This window comes from Lynx canadensis, chromosome B3, assembly GCF_007474595.2.
Source record: "Lynx canadensis isolate LIC74 chromosome B3, mLynCan4.pri.v2, whole genome shotgun sequence".
In the NCBI taxonomy this organism is placed as follows: domain Eukaryota; kingdom Metazoa; phylum Chordata; class Mammalia; order Carnivora; family Felidae; genus Lynx; species Lynx canadensis.
Genome location: NC_044308.2, coordinates 108,236,289 through 108,254,057, shown reverse-complemented (window position 1 = coordinate 108,254,057; position 17,769 = coordinate 108,236,289). Strand labels below are relative to the sequence as shown.

At 35.4% G+C, this 17,769-nt stretch overlaps 1 protein-coding gene across 2 annotated transcripts in view; it reads right to left on the bottom strand.

The window, feature by feature from the left end:
• The window catches only part of HIF1A (hypoxia inducible factor 1 subunit alpha), a 41,764-nt gene that overhangs the window by 4,049 nt on the left and 19,946 nt on the right, over nucleotides 1–17,769 (bottom strand). For both annotated transcript variants that reach the window (XM_030319250.2, XM_032593365.1), the window contains exons 4-12: nucleotides 17,602–17,686; nucleotides 14,009–14,121; nucleotides 13,193–13,395; nucleotides 8,367–8,473; nucleotides 7,005–7,152; nucleotides 4,804–5,024; nucleotides 3,625–3,911; nucleotides 2,254–2,376; nucleotides 1,694–2,121 (exon numbers count right to left, since the gene is read on the bottom strand). In XM_030319250.2, the coding sequence (XP_030175110.1) occupies nucleotides 1,694–2,121; nucleotides 2,254–2,376; nucleotides 3,625–3,911; nucleotides 4,804–5,024; nucleotides 7,005–7,152; nucleotides 8,367–8,473; nucleotides 13,193–13,395; nucleotides 14,009–14,121; nucleotides 17,602–17,686 (1,715 nt within the window). The remainder of the gene's footprint in view (nucleotides 1–1,693; nucleotides 2,122–2,253; nucleotides 2,377–3,624; nucleotides 3,912–4,803; nucleotides 5,025–7,004; nucleotides 7,153–8,366; nucleotides 8,474–13,192; nucleotides 13,396–14,008; nucleotides 14,122–17,601; nucleotides 17,687–17,769) is intronic.

The following is a 17,769-nucleotide window of genomic DNA, read 5'->3' as shown; positions in this document are numbered from 1 at the left end:
TGCAGCTTGACGCGAGGCTCAATCCCATGACCCTGAGATCACAACCCAAGCCAAAATCAAGAGTTGAACACTTAACCAACTGAGCCACCCAGGCACTTCTTAATGGGTTATCTTTAATCTTTGCTCTAAAGCTGTAAGTCATCTGGTTTAGTGCAACATGTTGATTTTGCAATTAGAGAGGTCATAAAGAAAAAGCCTTCGTACAGTTCTGCAAGTATTTAGTGCATACTATTTTGATACTAATGTGAAAAAAAATGACTAGATGTTAGACTTTGGTTTTGACAAGCACACAGTTGTTCAGAAAACGGAATATCCCATAGTCCTCTGTAGCTAATAGTAAACTGTAAATTATAGGTCATAGCCAATTCTATTACTATATTCACTCATCTTCTAATAGCCATTTAGTGACCAAATATTAATACAATGAAATGTTTAAGAGACTGTCACTGCCTTAAAGGTCAGAGCCTGTAGTCATTTGGTGACATACTAACTTATAAAGTAATATAAACGCTTCCTTGTTAATCTAAAGCCCCAAGATCTTTTCTTAGTTCTGGGAAAAGGTTTCTCCTAGCATTCTAGTTCAAAACAGCGATGAAAGGCTGGAGAAGAAAAGTCATAGACTCTTCTTATGGCAGTGCTTTTTCCTTGCTGTTGTTATCTGGTTCAGTGTAGGCACAACAGAAATTGTTTCTTTCCTCTACAAACTGCCTCTCTGACTAGCTAAAACGTGTTTCCTTTGATTACAGCCTCAAATTTAAAATGTCAAATCCTGGGGCGCCTGGGTGGCGCGGTCGGTTAAGCGTCCGACTTCAGCCAGGTCACGATCTCGCGGTCCGTGAGTTCGAGCCCCGCGTCAGGCTCTGGACTGATGGCTCAGAGCCTGGAGCCTGTTTCTGATTCTGTGTCTCCCTCTCTCTCTGCCCCTCCCCCGTTCATGCTCTGTCTCTCTCTGTCCCAAAAATAAATAAACGTTGAAAAAAAATTAAAAAAAATAAATAAAATAAAATAAAATAAAATAAAATAAAATGTCAAATCCCGTTACAAGTTATATACAGAAATTATACACAGAAATTGTAACTTAAAATTTGGGTAGTGTACAGGTATTTGTTCAAACTAACTCCACAAAAGCAATATCATAAATCATGTTCAGATTCCTGTTGTAGCTCTTAAACCTATAGTCTAGCTAATGTTCTATAAAAATGTAATGGAAAAAGAGCACAATTATACATAAATTTTAAAAGGAGGCTTATAAATACCTATGTTGAATACTGAGGATTGAAGATCATCAGGCTCAATGTGAAATGGGGAATTGGAAATACCCTTACGTTGGAAGGTCTTTTATTCAGGTAAGCTTTAAAATAGCTCAAAGAGACAGAAACAGTGAGGAGAGTCAACTAGTCTGATTTAAACAACTGCAAAAAACTGGGCCAATTTTTGTACATTTACTGAACTTACTGGATGCATTTAATTTTTAGAAGTACTAGAAGATCCTCCTACCTCCTACATTTAGATAGGTGCTAAGGTTATCTTCAAGAAAATACACAAGTTAATTTGAGTGCTTGTTTTAAGTCCAGAATTTGTATGTCAAAAACATATTACCAGAAAGTTTTCTATGCTTAGAATTAAGTTATTACCACACATACTTTCTCAAAAATAATAAATCAACTATAACTTTAATGTTGTATATAATTACCTTTGACTCAAAGTGACAGATAACACATTAGGGCTTCTTGGATGAGATTTTTCTGTCTGTTCTATGACTCCTTTTCCTGCTCTGTTTGGTGAGGCTGTCCGACTTCCAGTATCACCATACAGTGATGTTGTGGCACCAGTAGTTACTTTGGGTACATGGGTAGGAGATGGAGATGCAATCAGTATTTTAATGTCTTCTATACCATCTTTTGTCACTGTTTTTAATTCATCAGTGGTGGCAGTGGTACTGGTAGTGGTAACAGGAGGTTCCTCCTGCATTTGAGCCGGCTGGAATACTGTAATTGTGCCCACGCTTTGAGGGCTTGTAGAACTGCTTTCCAGTGGCGACAACTGATCAAAGGAACGTAACTGGAAGTCATCATCCATTGGGATGTAAGGAGCTAACATCTCCAAGTCTAAATCAGTGTCCTTTAAAACAAAAAAATACATGAGTTTTTCAATGGCCACATCTTATAAAAGAAAAACAAGTTAAACCCAAAGTCACTTCCAACTAACAATTAATAAAGTTTAACAGAAAATATAATAAACAAGTTTATATACCTGGGTGGAAAATGGATTCTTGGCTTCTGTGTCTTCAGCAAAAAGTTTCTCTACCAATTCCAGCTTAAATTCATTGACCATATCACTATCCACATCAAAACAATATTCACTGGGACTGGTAGGCTGTAAAAGGAATTCAATGGGTTTACTTTTCCCTGAGGAAACCTGCACATATTTTGCTAGTTGTTAGAATTCTTAAACCAACAAAGTCCATCTCTTCTATCACATTTTATCTAACTAGAGAGAAGTTAAACTTTTGAACTTACCCTTGTAACTAATTTTGCCAACACATACATTTCTGTGTAACATCATTTATGAAATTAGGACTAAAAGGTATTGATCTGCTTCTAGGAGAATTCATTTAATAATTCAACGCCCACATGGTACCTAATTGGCCAATAATTAGATATGATATACTATTCACTGGACTCTACCTTTGTACTGAGAGGCCACGCTACTGTGGTGATCTACCTAAAAATCTCACATCTACCCTGGGATGAAGTAGGGGTAGAGACTTAAGTTGTTTTACTTGCATTCACCTTAACATATGTAGTATGATTTTGGGAGTTCTGAGCAAGGATTATAACCAGAAAACCAAAGCTATGTAATTTAAGCATAAACTTTTGCTTCCCTCATTTTAACATTTTTGTTAGATTTACCTTTGTCTGATAAAAAACAAAATGAATCAATAGATTTTTATGCTGGGGAAGGTGAGCCACCAAAGCACAGAGTATATTTTCCCGAAGGCTATGAAATGTCAAATCTCCTCTTAGCCTGCCAGTTTGAATTGATAAATATTTAATGTAAACTTATTCACCATTTATTAAGGCTTATTTGTGCCTCACCAAGTCGGAATATTCAAGTCTGAGTTGTGCTACTCCTGAGCTATCTTCAGATATAGGAAGCTCTACTGAATCAAAATTGAATCATTCTAGATTTAGAAACAGAGCCCCATGTGACATCGTTAGGCTTGACTTCAGCCTAGCCCTTAAAGACTATTTTCTTTGTGTTTATAGAAAAACTATTATCAAGACAGAACTTGAATAAAAAATAGTTACCAAGTATTTGCTCTGTGTAAGACTTGGTATTTTCATGTTAAATTTACCCAGAATTTCAAGTAATGGAAATTGGACAAAATTCAGCAATTAGCTTATGGTCCTTTCCCTTTTTAAGCTTTGCTGAAGTAAGGTTTTTGCTACTTGACAATTCTCCAACACAATGAGTAGTATGTATGGGCTTGGAGCTATTATAGGCACAGGCATTATTCTCTATCAATGACTAAATTCAAAACTTTTTTGATACTCATTTTATAAATACATTTCTGAACATTAAAATATGAAAGTTATGCTCTTCTTTTATTATGACACCTACCTCAGGTGAACTCTGTCTAGTGCTTCCATCAGAAGGACTAGCTGGCTGATCTTGAATCTGGGGCATAGTAAAAGAAAGTTCCAGTGACTCTGGATTTGGCTCTAATTTTAGTACAACTTCTTGATTGAGTGCAGGGTCAGCACTACTTCGAAGTGGCTTTGGAGTTTCAGAAGCAGGTAATGGAGACATTGCCAAATTTATGTTCTGTAATTTTTCATTGGATGAGGGAAGCATTACATCATTATACAATGGAACTTCCTCAAGTTGCTGGTCATCAGTTTCTGTGTCTATAGGTAAAAAATTATTAGTCAATTTAAAGAATAGCTATATTTTAACATATACAGAAATGCAAGCCCCCTTTTACAACATGTCTAATTCACTCAAACAAAAATGTTGCTAAATTTTCCTTCATCAGAAAGTTTACAGATCTTATGGTACAACTCTAAATCTGAATTATCTTTCCAATCTACTGACAGCTCCTATTATATTTATAGCATAAATACCCCCGCAAAGGCACCCGGGTGGCTTAGCTGGTTAAGCTTCCAACTCTTGATTGTGGCTCAGGTCATGACTTCACAGTTCTGTGGCACTGAGCCTGAGTTGGGTGGGCTCCCTGTGGACAGTGCAGAGCCTGCTTGGAGTTCTCACTCTCTTTCTCTCTGCCCCTCCTCCACTTACACGTGCTCTCTCCCTCAAAATAAATATTAAAAAAAAAAATAACCAACTCTGCAATTCCAACCCTTTCTCACCTTTTATTCATTAAAATTCAACTAACTTTGAAATTACAGTTTTCATTTTCAATGTCTGATATTATGGTATGACTGGTGATTTATCCTTTAGTGAACTATGCCTATTGCAATAGAACTCTGCTCAATTGTGGAGAAAATAGGGCAATGGGAAATACAGAAATAGCAGGGTGGTTGAGAAACATTAAAGTGGGAAGAAGAAATACCTAAGCACCCTTTGAAGCACTATTTCCAATAATATGACAGAAGCAGGAATGCTGAGAAATTACAGAGGCAAAAATATTTAAGCAAATACTTTGAAGACTTTGAAAAACAAATTATGTAAGACTACAACATCCAAATGATTACCAACAAAAAATGTCCAAATTCAGTTAAAATGGGCTTACAGCAATAGACATAGTTTAGGCAATCAACAGAATAACTAAAGACCCACCATTGCTGCCGAAATCTAAAGATATGATTGTGTCTCCAGCAGCTGGGGCCAGCAAAGTTAAAGCATCAGGTTCCTTCTTAAGTTTATCAAACAGACTACTTGTGTCTTCTGATTCAACTTTGGTGAACAGCTGAGTCATTTTCATATCTGAAGATTCAACTGGTTTGAGGACACATTCTGTTTGTTGAAGGGAGAAAATCAAGTCGTGCTGAATAATACCACTGTCAAAAAAGAGAGATTAGTAATTCTTAACTGAGCACTGACACAATGCAGGGGGTCTCTGAAACAACCTTGTCTCTTAAAATACTGCTTTATGAAAAGGAACATTTTAAGATGCTTTAACCTAATAGTTCATGCATACTTGCTCACATTCAGGGTTTAAAATGCCAATATGAAATAAAGACCTATAAAAATTCATAGTATAAGATAGTTTAAATATTTGACTAAATTAAGAAACTTCAGCTATCCCTTTGGGAAGAGTGATGGTGACAAAGAAATGGAATAGTCAAGTACATGAAGGGCACCAACACATCTAAATAATTTTTGTGAGGATTCACATGTAATGAAACTGGCACAGAAGAACTCTTTGGGACTGATGTATGAGGCATGACCTAAGGATGGCCCTAGAATGTAAAGACATATAGATAAATGTCCAAGGCCTAAGGCAGGTGCCATATTTTCCTTGGTGGTAAGAAAATGATACGGTGATAACACCTACAGTATAGAGTGGAAGAGGGATGATGAACAACAGATCCATGTGTTTGGCTTAAATGTAAGTTTTTATTGTTTCTTTAATCACAAACATCGAGGTGTTTACTAAGTGAAATAAACCAAGGATACAAAGTTTAAAATACCTAACCCTTGTTCTCAGAAGTGCAATGTAGATGTGCAAACAATTAAAATACAAAATGGTAATTGCTAAAATAGAGAAGGTGTGCTTCACAGCCAACAAGCTGAAACTTCGGCTCAAGTAGGGTTTGTTAGGCAGATGGGACAGGGGCAAAAGAAGGACATTCCAAGTGGGTAATTTAATGGGAAAGTCACAAAAGAACTCTTTGACACTAATATTAAAACATTAAAGGATGGGCGCCTGGGTGGCTCAGTCAGTTGAGCATCCAACTCTTGATTTCAGCTCAGATCATGATCCGAGGGTCATAGGATTCTGCCCTGAGTCAGCCTCTGCACTGAGTGTGGAGTCTGCTTAAGATTCTCTCTCTCCCTCTGCTCCTCTCCCCCAATTGCACACTCTAAAATTAAAAATTAAAAAAAAAAACAAAAAACATTAAAGGATGGTGTCAGAAGTGGCAAAAATTAAAACAAGTGACCAAAGTCTTACCAAGAGAGGTAGTCACAGATTTTAGAAAGAGGGTAGGTGGAATCAACGAAAGCATGAAGAATATAGAAAATGACAAGAAATGATGCTATGTAAGTCAAGCAAGGGTTTATCTCGGGGGTGATAAAGCATCTTTAAAACAATTCTAAGGAAAAGGAGATGCTCAGATATCCATGCAAGAAAACTCAGCATGGTGGTAATGTGGAAGATGGACTAGAAGGGAGTCTGCTGAAGCAGATCAAATGGAAGGCCAGTTTATGATATCCATTAATATTCACAAGCCAGTCAACTAAAAGAAGAGTTCTTGAATACACAAGAGCCATGCACTATATTATACAGCCTTTTATGGTAATCTCACATAGAATTTCATTTAATCCTCATTTCTGAGGATTAAATATCCTCAGAATATTGAGGAGATAAATATCATCTCTCCTATATGGGTGAAATTCAAAGTAATAAGAACTTCCCAAGGTCATGCAGCTAATAAGTGAAAGAGCTATGACACAAAGCTACCTATTCCAAGGCCAGGGTTCTTCCTACAAAAATAACATAGCTATTTGAGATAGTATATGCTGACAGAAATAGGACTAGAGCAAACTAACCCAATAGGAGATATGGTATTTTTTTAACGTCTTTTTAAAAATGGGAGTGAAAAGAATGTGAATAGATGGGTACTGGTAATAGTACAATCACTGCAGAATAGCAGGCCTGGACACTCAGGTCTAAGTACTGAAAACCGTAATTAGGTGGAAATGTGAAAATAAAATTCAGTTAACATTTTATAATCTTATCTCCCTTTATATAAAAGAACAAAATATCCAAAAAGGTTATTACTTCCTCCCCCAAAATATTTACTTTTCAGGCTTACCTCACAACGTAATTTACACATACAATGCACTGTGGTTGAGAGTTCTTAGTGTTATATATGACGGTCGCTTGAGTTTCAACCCAGACATATCCACCTCTTTTGGCAAGCATCCTGTACTGTCCTGTGGTGACTTGGCCTTTAGTAAACACTAGGAGTGAAAAGGAAAAACAGTCATGCAGAGAAAATAACTTCTAATTTTCAATCAAATAAATGGATGCTGAATGTTGATTATTTTAGAAAAGAGATGTTTATTTTAATAGAATCAGTTATAATTGTTTAAAGTGACAGAGAAAAAGCCCCAGCATAGCCAAAAATATACACAGTTCATTCTTCTAACCCCTAAAATAAACTCCTTTCCTGCCAATCTTCACTTTAAATAAAATGAAAGCCAGGAATGAGGGACAGCAGTGACTAATTCCTTTAATGACTTATATGTTGAAAGTATCAAAAAGACTAGACAATGAATAATCTTGATTCTACAGAGCACATCTGAGCAAGTGGCACTGCTACATTTCCTTACGTTTCTACTGAGGTTTCCAGAGAATTAGCAATGCTTCAAATAGCTGTGCTCGCATATTTGAATCTCAACTGGTATCATGCTGAAATCTTGGCAATTTAGGCAAACTTAATCAATTGCTAATTTGGGAGCAAGTACCAGATAAAAAGTAATGATGACATTATCTTGAGTCTTGGGGTCCTGACTGCTGACTTGGGCTCATTTTGTAGTTCAAGGCTAATCATTCTAACTCAGTGACATTCAGGTATCCCCGATCACATTGGGAAGTCATGTTTAGGTACAGATTAAATAAGCAAGTGAGATTCGAAAGTCTTACTATGGGATCTTCAAATAACATTCACGAGTATTTATCTTATGTCAAGTGTACTTGTTACTACTTGTACATGACATTGATTGCCTTCACATTCACTAAGTCACTCAATAATTATTTTCTAAGTGCCTTCCATGTGCTAACAACTGATCTAAATACTTCAATGTGAATTCTGAAAATGATGCTATAATATTCCATGACATTTTTTAGTCTTTGTATTAAAAATGCCAGGTTAGTTCATGCTCTGTCTCTCTCTGTCCCAAAAATAAATAAACGTTGAAAAAAAAATTAAAAAAAAAAAAAATGCCAGGTTAGTTTTATATATTATTAAATGATTCTACTTTAACTAGTATCAGTTACAACAAATACAAAACATAGATTTAATGGTTGACATCCCTTATGAAGAGTTCTATTAAGATATTTAGTCTAGGAAGACTGATTAATTTTAACCAAAAAGTTAGATATATGGCCAAACAGTAAGGAGATTGCAAATTACATAATTAGAAAATCTATATAGTTTTTCCATTGTACTTACTGTCATGATGAGTTTTGGTCAGATGGTCAGAGTCCAAAGCGTGGTAATATTCATATATCGAGCGGCCCAAAAGTTCCTCTGGCTCGTATCCCATCAATTCAGTAATTCTGTTAAGTAAAAAATGTAAGAAGAGAAAGAGAAATTTTGCTTCTTTAAAGTAACTGATATGAATTAATCTCATGGACCAGTGAATTTTCAAAACTAAAGAGCATCCTTCTTTGCTAAGAAGAAGTTTACATCTCACTTTTGGTAACTCTACAGTTACTAAATACGGCACCATGCATGTTCTTTAAATCCTCTGGATTCACATCCTGCTACTTAACCCGTTTATCCCTTTCACCCAAACTCATTACATATTGTCATCATGTTTTACTGTACTTACTTTTGGTAATAAGGGGATTCATAAGTAGATAGAAAGTACTGCTAAATAAAATGGTAAAAGTTGTAATGGTAATCACTGACATTTAACTTGAAATATAAGATTAAATCCATAACATTAGTTTACCACAAAACCAGATTCTTTTTGTATTGAGTGTGTACAAACCAGATTCTTTATTTAACAGTGCCCTTAGGCAAGGCTTCAGTCAACATCTACTACACAATTTTAGTATCACCAACCAAAGAATATCTACACTAAATGGAAGTAAAGAGAGATACACATTATGTTTGTTTTAGAAGATGCTCTTGTAACTTAGTTTTTTAAATAATATAAAATTATAGGAATTCATTTTAGATGAAACAATGATATCAAACTGAAAATGGACTAGAAAGTAATTTAGTCTAAACCCCTTTTGGTTTCCTGAAAGTTCTTTTAGGACATAGATTAGATCTTACTACTCTGTGTAACCAGTCAGAAACGGAATCCATTTCATGTGAAAGAGAAAGCTGTCTTCTTAACACCACACTTTGCTCTCTTTTTTCTAGGAGCAAAACCTGAGTTAAACATTTCAATTTCTCAGGACTTCGGAGTTGTAAGCAAAAGTTACTTAGTGTACTGTGTCCAAAAAAAAAAAAAAAAAAAAAAAAAAAAACAACTACAAAAAACACACAAGAAAGATATCCTTCTAAGAAATGTATAAAAGTAAAATGTATAAATGTATAAAAGAGTTTGTGTTGTCACACTTTAAGGCAAGATCTGCCATACAGTTTATTCCAAAATAATTATAAATAGAAAGAGGTTTGTAAAAAAAACACAAAAAACAAAAACTAAACCAAAGCTAAAATCCAGACTTCTTTACAAAGTGGTATCTCTGGGGCGCCTGGGTGGCGCAGTCGGTTAAGCGTCCGACTTCAGCCAGGTCACGATCTCGCGGTCCGTGAGTTCGAGCCCCGCGTCAGGCTCTGGGCTGATGGCTCAGAGCCTGGAGCCTGTCTCAGATTCTGTGTCTCCCTCTCTCTCTGCCCCTCCCCTGTTCATGCTCTGTCTCTCTCTGTCCCAAAAATAAATAAACGTTGAAAAAAAAAAAAAAAAATTTAAAAAAAAAAAAAAAAAAACAAAGTGGTATCTCTAAACACATCTGCACTAGGTGGCAGCATTACAAAGGAAACTAGTATTTTTAAAAAATGGTCCTATTTCTTTAAATTATGCTTTAAAAATAACTTTAATTCATCTTATATTGGTTACTTTTAAACAAAATTCCCGTGGGATTAAAAAAACTTCCATTATTTAAATCTTTATATGCCTGGGGCACCTCTGTGGCTCAGTGGGTTGAAGCATCAGACTCTTGATTCCAGTCAGGTCAGGTCATGATCTCACGGTTCATGAGTTCAAACCCCACATTGGGCTCTACACTGACAGCACGAAGAATGCTTTGAGTCTGTCTCTCTCTGTCTACCCCTCCCCTGTTTGTACTCTGTCTCTCAAAATAAATAAATAAGTAAACTTAACAAAAAAATAAATCTTTATATGCTAAGTATGCCTGGCATTGTTCTAGGTGTGAAAATGCAAGGTCAAAACTCAACGTGTAGCTAATCTTCTGGAACACTTACCATACTACTAATGAAATAATGTGGTAAGTGTAATGATGGTAATCTGTTGCAGGAATCAGAGGAACCACCCTTATCAATGAGAAGAAATGGTTGGGTGAGCAGCAAAACCATTTCAGGAAGAAGATATACCAGAAGCAAAGACAGAAGACAATGCTTGACAGTGTATAAATGAGAAAGACTTTCATGTGGTTAGTGGGAGCAGGTGAGAAGAGATGAGGCTAGAGATGTAAGGAGATTAATGGGGACCTTTTATTATCATGTTAAGAAGCTCTGATTTAATTAGATGTCAATCAGTGCTTCTCAGAGTTGAGGTACATCTATCATTAAGGGATGCAAGATGTTAAAATATAAACAGAATGCTTTCCTAGAAAGTCAATTTTATTTAACATTAGAGACTTATATAGCTTATATTCTGTACCAAAAAGGAGAGTGATCCAGGAAATTTGATCATAATGTGTTTTTAATGGACTAGGAAACCTGTGATCTAAAGCAACAATGCAGCGTATTATTCATTCATTGTAAGTGTCCTGAGACCAAGAACTGTTACTCTTCATTTCTACTTTGCCATGAACATTGTAGATGCTCAAATAAATGTGCAGATTAACTATAAGCAGAAATTAGTACAGTAAATAATAAGCATTTGTGAGATATTTTGAATGCCGTAAGTTTTGGGTAGGTTAGATTTTCTCAAAATTGGGCAAAAATTTTTCTAGATCTCAGTTATTAGGGGTTTTAGATGTGAGAAGTTTCTGTAAAGAGCTCTAACCAGAAAATAACAATCTCCCGGTCAAACTTAAAACCTCACTTGACTGATCTCTAAGTTGGCAGTCTTTACTCCCCTGTCACGATCATTTTGCCAGTTTTCTGATAGGACCTGAGAGAAATGTCACTCCCTTCCTCAATTCTCATTCTAGCTCCACTACTTTCCATTCTCCCCAGCCTATCTCTATACCTTGCTACTGAGTTCAAAAGATAAAAAATAATTCCTCAAAAAGGGATGGGTATCTCTGTTCTATCATATATTCACATGATTAATGGCAATAAACACCATAAAATGCTTGTCACCAGTGGTGAAGCATTTATTACGTGTACAAGGCACTCAACAAACTCCTTCAATTCTGACAACAACCTTTTGAAATATTACCCTTATTGTAAGGATAGTAAAATTTGAAAGAGTTAAGTTTTAAAAAAAAAAAATTTTTTTTTTTTTAACGTTTATTTATTTTTGAGACAGAGACAGAGCATGAACAGGGGAGGGTCAGAGAGAGGGAGACACAGAATCTGAAACAGGCTCCAGGCTCTGAGCTGTCAGCACAGAGCCCGACGCAGGGCTCGAACTCACGGACCGTGAAATCATGACCTGAGCTGAAGTCGGCCACTAAACCGACTGAGCCACCCAGGCGCCCCTGAAAGAGTTAAGTTTTAATACCAAGACCACACTGTAGTATCAGAGCTGCAAGCCAGGACTGAATCCAGGCTTATGTGATTCTAAAGCCAGAGATCTGTCACATTTCCTTGTCCACTACGGTGGGGATTTCTACCTACTTTATATTATGACTAAGTGCTTAAAATTGGTTCCCTCATACAATCTTTAAGATGACCCTACGTTAGGTAGGTGTTACAAAAGATGAAGAAACTGATGGTCAAAAAGAACTAATGGGCCCAAGATCACTTGGATATAGGCAACAGAATCAGGATTTAGTAGTCTGGCTACATAATCTATGCCTTCAGCTATGATGTTATAGTCTTATAGTAAAAAGTGAGACAAGTAAATAATTACAAGAGTAGAAGAAATGTTATGACAGACATATGCACAAGAATAGTATAGTGTCCTGAAGGAACAAGGAAGGCTTCCCAAAGGAGTATCTAGATGGCTCCTGAAAGGTAAATATGTGTTAGGAGTTGAAGAAAACCTCACTGCAGAATGGGAAAATATATGTAAAGGCGCTAAGACAGCAAATGAGCACATGGTGCTCTCTAGCTGTAGGGTGTTGGGGGGGGGGGGGTCACACCCTCTCTTCCTTATTAATTTAGACAAGTGGGCAGAGGCCAGATCATAAATATCTTTGTTGGCCATGCTAAGCGAAGTTTGGGTTTTACTGTCAAGGTCTATTTTTCTTTCAGCTTTTCAAAATGCACATTTTTCTTTTGATAAAGAAAAATCTCCTGCCCTCCTCTAATATTTTTATAAGCCAGAATTTTTTCTGTGTAAAGATCTGATTTTCATATTAGGAAGTCCACTTTTTGGGATCCTGGATGAGAGACTAGAGGGCAAAAATCTGTGAGGAAAGAGACAGTTTAGGAGATTATGGCAACAATTTAAGCCAAAGGTAATGAGCTGAAGAATTCAGTGGCAGGAAAGCAAGGGTGGAAAGAACAAATGGATCAAGAAATGTATTTAGACAGTAAATCTGTAAGATTTAGAGACCGACGGGTATACATAATGAAGGCAGAAGAAAAGTTAAGGATGACTTCCAAATATTTGTAGGAGTCGTATGCCTATAGTGATATACTAACCATGCTAGGCATTATAAAAGGAAAAGCAATTTCTGAGGTTGATGTTTTGGGGCAATAGTAGTACAGTTCAGTTACAGAAATATTTTATTAATATAGAAAAATATCCAAATAAAAATATCAAATTGGCAATTAAAAATAGTTATGAACGTAAAGGGAAATGGCAATAGAAATCATGGGCAATACGTAGGGTGAGGAGATGATCAAACACTTTCCTTTCTTGTCCATAACCAAAAGTAACCTATTCTTCCTCAAATTATGCATTATATGTCTTTGCTATGGACTAATTAAAACTTTCATGTTATAGTTTGTATATCATTTACCTTTCATCACAATAAGAAAATTTCATATCCAGACTATGACGACTCAGAAAAGTCTTGCTATCTAAAGGAATTTCAATATTTGATGGATGAGGAATGGGTTCACAAATCAGCACCAAGCACGTCATGGGTGGTTTCTTATACCCACACTGAGACTGGTTACTATTGGTATCGTAGACATGAATATGGCCTGTGCAGTGAAGTACCTGTGTACAAAGAAAACAAAGCAATTCTTTAAAAAATATAAAATGCTAGTTAAAAAAAACCACAGAGATAAATAGCTGAAGTGTGACATGGCAAGTAAGCTTTGATAAAATTTACTGTCATTCATGGATTAACCCTATCTTTGAAATCAATAAATGTTTCCCCTGTGACACCACTCAAGACTCAGGCACCATAAATTACTCTTTAAAATACTCTCTTCATACAAATCTGGGCTGATTTTTCATTCATTTAGTCATAGTGGCAGTTTTATTTATTATTTTTATTATTTCTTGCTTTGATGATTATTTCAACACCGAGCAAAGAAATGAAACAAAAATGAATAGAAAATTAATTTCTATCAAGATTCAAACACTGGGTGGGTTGGAAAAACCAGCTGATTAAGTTAGATTGGTATACCAGTATCACAATTCACATAAGTTCATGCCTCAAAATGGCAAATTACTACAATTTGGGATGGTAAATCTGCAAATGCCAATGAACAACTGTACGTTTCCCCTCACAATTCTAATGCTATCTTAAATATTAGCAGTGTTAAGATGTATGAATTTATCTATAAACTAAGTGCATCACCACTTAGAAATCATTTTTACTTACTTTCCACGTTGCTGACTTTATGTTCATGGTTCTCCCTCGGCTAGTTAGGGTACACTTCATTCTGAGAAAAAAGCTTCGCTGTGTATTCTGCTCTTTACCCTTCTTCACAAGGCCTAATAAAAGCAGGAAATAAAATTTAAAAACATAATTAAATATTTAAATTTGTTTTAGTAAGAGTAGCACCTAGGTCCTATTCAATTAAAAGTCTCAGCATAAACAGTGATTCATACTCAAACACATCCAAGGGATAAATATGCTCGAATCAGTAACTGGGGTTCACAATTCCAGTGATTCCCTGATTGCAAATAACAGTTAACCATTTCACACTGAAGCCAGTAAAGCTGGCAAAATTACAAAGAAATACAAATGTAGGAATCTGCCTTATTAAGTGTACCCGTTTAATTGCTGTATCCGTGTAATAAGCACACCCCCCAAAAAAGAACTTCAGTGAACTCCTCCAACCTTTGCTAAATGTGTTAGCTCAATTTATAATAAACACTCCATGTATTTACAGAACTTTTAAAATATCAACTTTCTTTTCAAAGCAGGTAACATTTTTATATATCTGACGTTTCCTTAAATCTTCCTGTAAAGCAGGCATGACGTTATTTCTACTTTGTTATTAGAGGAAAAAACCAAAATACTGAATGACTTTTCAAAGCAAAATTAGAGTGAAATAAATTTAGGTCTATTTATTCCCAATCCAAACCTTATATAACTAAAACATGGTGAAAAGGAAAATAATGAAAAGCACAGAGGTGGGGAAAAAGAACACATGTTTGGGGAATAGATAGATGCTAGTAGATAGATCAGGTTGCTGCAATATAAAGTACTTGCAGAAGCGTAATGAGATAGTTAGAAAGGGAAGATTAGGGCTGTAACTGGAGGGCCTTGGATGCCCTAATTAGGAGTTCAGCTTTAAATATACAACATGGAGCTTCTAAAAAATTCTGAGATGGGAAGCACAGTCAGGAACTTACGGTACATTAATCTAGAAGCAATATATATGATGTATTAGAATTAAAATACAATGATGGTAATCAGGCTGAACAGTAAAGAGAAGTGAAAAGAAGGGTGACAAATGACATATAAAGAACTAGAAAAAACTTGAAAACTGATAGAAATAAGTGGGGAGGAGGGAAATAAAAAAAAAGGATCTGGAGATTTTAAGGCTAGTATATTGAAAAAAAGTGTCAAGTAGAAAAGAAATAAGATAGCTTAAATTTAGGCTTACTTAGGTAGAAACGCCGGACTCTTCTAGAAGAGTTCTAATTCCATGCTAGTGGAATTAGGCAAAGGGGCAGTCTTGGTGCTGATATAAGTTATTTGGGTTTAGTCAAATCAGGACTCAATTTGCCCTCCCTCACAGTGTTTGGGAATGGATTTTAAAAAGATGCCACAAGAACCACACTGGTCTCAGTGGTGGTATAGAGCTGTGTTGTGGTTGTGATGCCAACAGAGATCTACTTGTAAATTCTTTGAGGATTTTCAGTCCTTCGTAATCTAAGCTTGAATTGTACTGACCTTTGGAAACCCAAAGCCTTTGAATTGGGACAGGAAGATTAATTTAAAAACCAAGGTACTATCATTTTCCTAATGGAAAAAAAAAAACATTTTAAAAGAACTAAATTTTCAGACCTCTAAAAATAAATCATATTTTATAATAATTTAGTGAACTCTAAGTCCTCATTTTAGAATTTAAATGAAAAAAATAATAGAACTATGTTGTATAAACACACCACTGGTTCTTAGCATAACATTAATATGTGACGCATTGCAGCAAACCCTTTTTCTAAAAGTGAAAAGTGCGTATCTGTTTCCCAACAAAACATCAAACATTCATTACATTAGGAATGATTTTCAAAAAGTTCATGTGCTTTAAAAAGCCATTTGTTTAAAAAAAAAAAAAACATTTGTTCAAAAACATACATTTAAACTATATTTTGTGGAATATATTTGATTTAGAATAAAGCATTAGCATCATTGCCCAATCAAAACAAAATTTCCTCATATCCATCCATTCATAGCCCAAGGGAAGAACTGAGCATCCAAACTTCAGTGTCTAAACTTCAAAGTCTAAACACTAGAAGTCCTATACTAAACTAATTGACAGCCCACTTAGGTCCCTGTGTGAAGTGTATTTACTCTTCCTTTATACAGAATTCTAAAAATCATATTTGTTTTCCCAAGTTCACAGTGAACACCAAGTATTAAATTAAAAAAAAACAGGAGAAGGCTCCTACTGAAAGGGTCAAAAGTAGCCACAGAAAGTACTGAGAGTTGTTGAACATGAAAGATCTCCAAGGTACTAATGAGCCCAACTACCTGAGTTTAACCTATACTGTGCCATTTACTAACCAAGTAATCTTGGGTAAGTTTCCAAATAATTCTGTGCCTTAGTTTCCTCAGTAAAATAGAAATAGTAACTTCACAGGGTGTTGTGAAGAAAAAAGGCATTAAAGCATATAATATGCAGAGAACAGTGTTCTGGCACAGAGTAATCTCTCAATAGAGGTTAACTATTATCATAAATGAAAGGAGATTAAAAAAACAAAAAATATTCAAAAAGTGCTATGAACTTGAGGTTGTTTAATACAGAAGCAAACAAACTTACACACTTAAATTAGAGAGCTGCAAAGGACAGCTACAGAGCATAATGACAAATTTTCATTGTGGTGACTATAAATTATCAGTATACTTTGTGCCTTAAGAAGGTACAGGTGGAGAGACTAATTATTAAGCTTTTGTAATTCAAGAGGTATTTTCCAAAAATCTTTGAAGACTTATTTTGAACAATTCAATCCTAGGGGCATATGGTGGCTCAGTCAGTTAACTATCTGAGTCTTGATTTTGGCTCATGCCATGATCTCAGGGTTCGTGAGATCAAGCCCCTCATTGGGCTCTGCACTGACAGCATGAAGCCTGCTTGGAATTCTCCCTCTCCGTCTCTCTCTCTGCCCCTCCCCAGCTCATGCTCTGTCTCTCTCAAAATACATAGACATTAAAAAAAATTAAAAAAAAACCCTCAAGTCTGAGAGTTAAGAGGTCTTAGTGGGTCTTTTTTGTTGCTGCTAATGTGGGGGCATTCAATAATATAATACTTTATGATCTTACTACATAGTCTCAAATTACTGTGAACATCCTGAAGTCAAATAAACAATTAGGCTTTTAAAAAATCTGGTGAACTTTCTCTTTTCTTTACCCTGGTCCTTGAGAAAGCTTGAACATAAACTGGTACCTCAAGTATAACAACTATCTAAAATCTTATTATTTATTATGACTTCCCCTTGCCTAAAAGTTGTATGCTATAAACTGACCTCTTTGGGTCTTGACTTTTTCATTTTATGTAGTATTATTATCTATATAATTATTTATGGAATTCAGTGAGCTTTAAAAATTAAGGTATTTTTATGAAATTTCTAAAAAATAGAGTAACAAAGATTTAACAAAGAAGAGAATAACATTTTATTAAACATGAAATGATGTTTTGAGCCTTAGGTTAGTACAATAGCAGAATTTTTAAATTAGTAACAGTATTTTATTAGGTAAAACCACCTGCCAGATTAAATCAAACAACAGACTTTTCTTCTTACCATTTCTATGTGTAAGCATTTCTCTCATTTCTTCATGGTCACATGGATGAGTAAAATCAAACACACTGTGTCCAGTCAGTTCAAACTGTAAAAACATTAAAAAAATTAGATCTGTATCATAAAATCAAAAAAAAAAAATTAGAAGTGCTCTTAATATGTGGGTATTTT